Source organism: Echinops telfairi, unplaced genomic scaffold (assembly GCF_000313985.2).
Source record: "Echinops telfairi isolate 266 unplaced genomic scaffold, ASM31398v2 ScPeMD7_7468;HRSCAF=8506_0, whole genome shotgun sequence".
NCBI classification, from domain to species: Eukaryota; Metazoa; Chordata; class Mammalia; order Afrosoricida; family Tenrecidae; genus Echinops; species Echinops telfairi.
The window spans coordinates 68,135,601-68,138,377 of NW_022111369.1; the positions used below are offsets into that span (position 1 = coordinate 68,135,601).

A 2,777-nucleotide genomic window follows, 5' to 3' on the forward strand; every position below is an offset into this window, starting at 1 on the left:
CTTTAATTTGTCAATTCCAATGAAGTGATTTAATGATTCTTGTTAAACTTTTCTTGCTCTTACCTTCAAAGGCAATTTCTTGTTATTAGCTTTGGAGACAGCAAGTTGGGGGTCTACAGTATGCCAAAGTCGGTTAGCTATCCTGCCCTGTGTGTGTTTGGAGTCGCACTATGTTTTGAGATTCAGGAACAAACCATTTCTTTATACAGAATGATCTATAACTGGACGTACTCGGGGGCTCAGTGACATAGTGGGTTATGTATTGACCTGCTCACCACAACGCCAGCAATTTGAACTCACCCCACCTCTCACCCCCCCTCTGTGTCAGAAAGATGAGACTTGGAAAGAGTTACAGCCTTGGAAAGCCACCGGGGCAGTTCTCCTCTGTCCATGGCATGAGTCAGAGTTGACAGGACAGCGGGTTTGCTGTCCCCTTCCCTCCCTACCCATCCGCTCCAAATCACCACCTAACCAAACAGCCCAAGACATGCTGCATTTGTACCGCTGTAAAAAAGGTAGTCGCGAGGACCTAATGTCGGGGGTTTAAATGGAGAGAAAATGTTTTGAGGAACGATGTACAAATGCGCTTTACACAATTGATGTGTGTATGGATTGGGATAACAGTTTTATGAGCCCCTAATAAAATGTTAAAAAAATGATAAAATTTCAGAAAATAAAATCAGTGTTGAATATTTAAAATAAAGAATGTCAAAAAAAAAAAAAGGCAGTCGCTACAAAGATCATCTTTCTTGGTGTTGATTTATTTTCTTAGAGGCAACTCTGTTTGCAGGATGTCAGTTCAGAAAGCTGACTTGTAGATTTTAGGTGTTATGGCTGATGTGGACCCATTTGCCATCAATAAGTGGATATGAGAGACTTTAAGAGAATTCAGGAAAAGCAGCTACTTCTTTGGCTACGAGCTAATTTATGTCTTATTTTTCCCTTTCCAGGATAATCCATTTTTTGATCTGCACTTCAAGAAAGTGTACAGTTTGGAAGCATATAGCTGTGCTTCTAAATATGCCTTTGCTCGAACTGTGAATAAGCTGAACCATGCTTACCTGCAGAAAGACTTACAGATCGTGAACTTTGATTCTACCTACATTAATGACGATTTCATTTGGTCCTCAAACAACAAGGACTGCTTGGTCCTGATGAGAATCTGCTTTTATGCTTTCAATCTTGTGTGCTTGTCCCTGTGTCCCCTGCCACTTTGAAGCTCTCATCTGGGCTCTATGACAATAATTGCCCCAAGTTCCACATCAATCATCTTGGTGTTGTTCTTTTTCCCCTTCGCTGGAAACAATTATTAAAATGAAATAAAGTGATGCTTTGTGAATTGCAGTGGAATGTATTTTCATGCACTTTGGCATTTAAAACATTTTTTTTGCCTGTTTCTTGATAACTTTGAAAGGAGTTGGATGGTTTGACTGAAATCTACTTGGAGAGGACATGATGAAGTTCTTCATAAGCCAAAATTTGGGACAACTTTTCTACTTGGGACACAAAATCCAGGAAAACTTTGTTAATCAGGTTACATAAAAATAAAAAGTCTTTGCAGAAAATTTTTTATTTCATCCAAATAGTAATTGATAAACTGAAAAAGTCTGCAACTTATATAACAAAATACCAATATTCTTCATACACAGAGTGCTCCTAAGATTGAGAAGGAAAAATTACTGAAAATATGGAAAACATAAATAGATGCTTGGTTTTATCCAATATAAGGGAGATGCAAATTAAGTTTATATCAACTACCTGGTGAAAAAAGAAAAAGTTGACAATATTGGGTTATTTGGACTGCAGGAAGGCAGGTGTTATCATTCATTATTGTTGGAATGCAAAGTTATATAAATTGCATGGATGACAATTTGGACAATATCTTACTAAGTCACATATACATTTAACCTTTGACCCAGCAATCTATCTTCAAGAATTCTATCACAAAGAAAAATCGATAAAGATATGGAATGACACACTCATCATGACTTTAGTTAGAAGATAAAATATTAAAATTGCTCAAAGAGGAGTCAGTAGAGGAGTCATTGAAGAAACAATGACATATGCAACAGAGTGCCATGTGGCTGTAGGAAAGGGTGAGGTTCAAGGAGGTGCTCCTGCATGCCTATTGGGAGGCTAATGAACAGGACCACTGCTGGAAAGAAAATAGAGCAGTTGCAATTCCCAATCTCCTTGAAAAATAGTTTGGCAGTTTCTCATAAAGTTAAACATACACTTGTCACAGGAACCAGCACTCCCCTCTGAGGTACTTATTCAAGTTAAGAGAAAACACACAAAAAGCATTCATCTATCAGTGCTTTGGCCATCTTTATTCATGTTGTTGTTGTTGTTGTTAGGGGCCACTAAGTCGATTCTGACCCACAGCAACCCTATGCATGACAAAACGAAACACTATCTGGTCCTGCACCATCCTCACAATTGTTCCTGTGCCTGTCCATTGTTCCAGCCACTATGTCAGTCCATCTCCTTGAGGATCTTCCTCTTTTTCACTGCCCCTCTGCTTTACCAAGCATGATGCCTTTCTCCAGGGACCGGGCCCTCCTGACAACATGTCCAAAATATGTAAGATGAAGTGTTCACATCCTTGCCTCGAAGGAGCACTCTGGTCAGCCTTCTCCTTTTGTGTATGTTTGAAATTTTTGGCAACAAAAAGATTTGAAACACCTTAGGTCTGTAATTCTGAAACCAAATAAATACTGGAGATAATTTTGAAATGCCATTCTAACATCAGAGGAGCCAGAGAAGGGTTGGGGAGG

The 2,777-nt window shown here is 39.0% G+C and overlaps 1 protein-coding gene across 1 annotated transcript in view; it reads left to right on the forward strand.

Moving 5' to 3' along the window:
- EXOC1L (exocyst complex component 1 like) overlaps positions 1-1,217 on the forward strand; it is a 22,298-nt gene extending 21,081 nt beyond the window's left edge. Inside the window, exon 3 of the mRNA XM_030888622.2 lies at positions 951-1,217. Coding sequence (XP_030744482.1) covers positions 951-1,217 — 267 coding nt within the window. The remainder of the gene's footprint in view (positions 1-950) is intronic.
- The last annotated feature ends 1,560 nt before the right edge of the window (positions 1,218-2,777 follow it).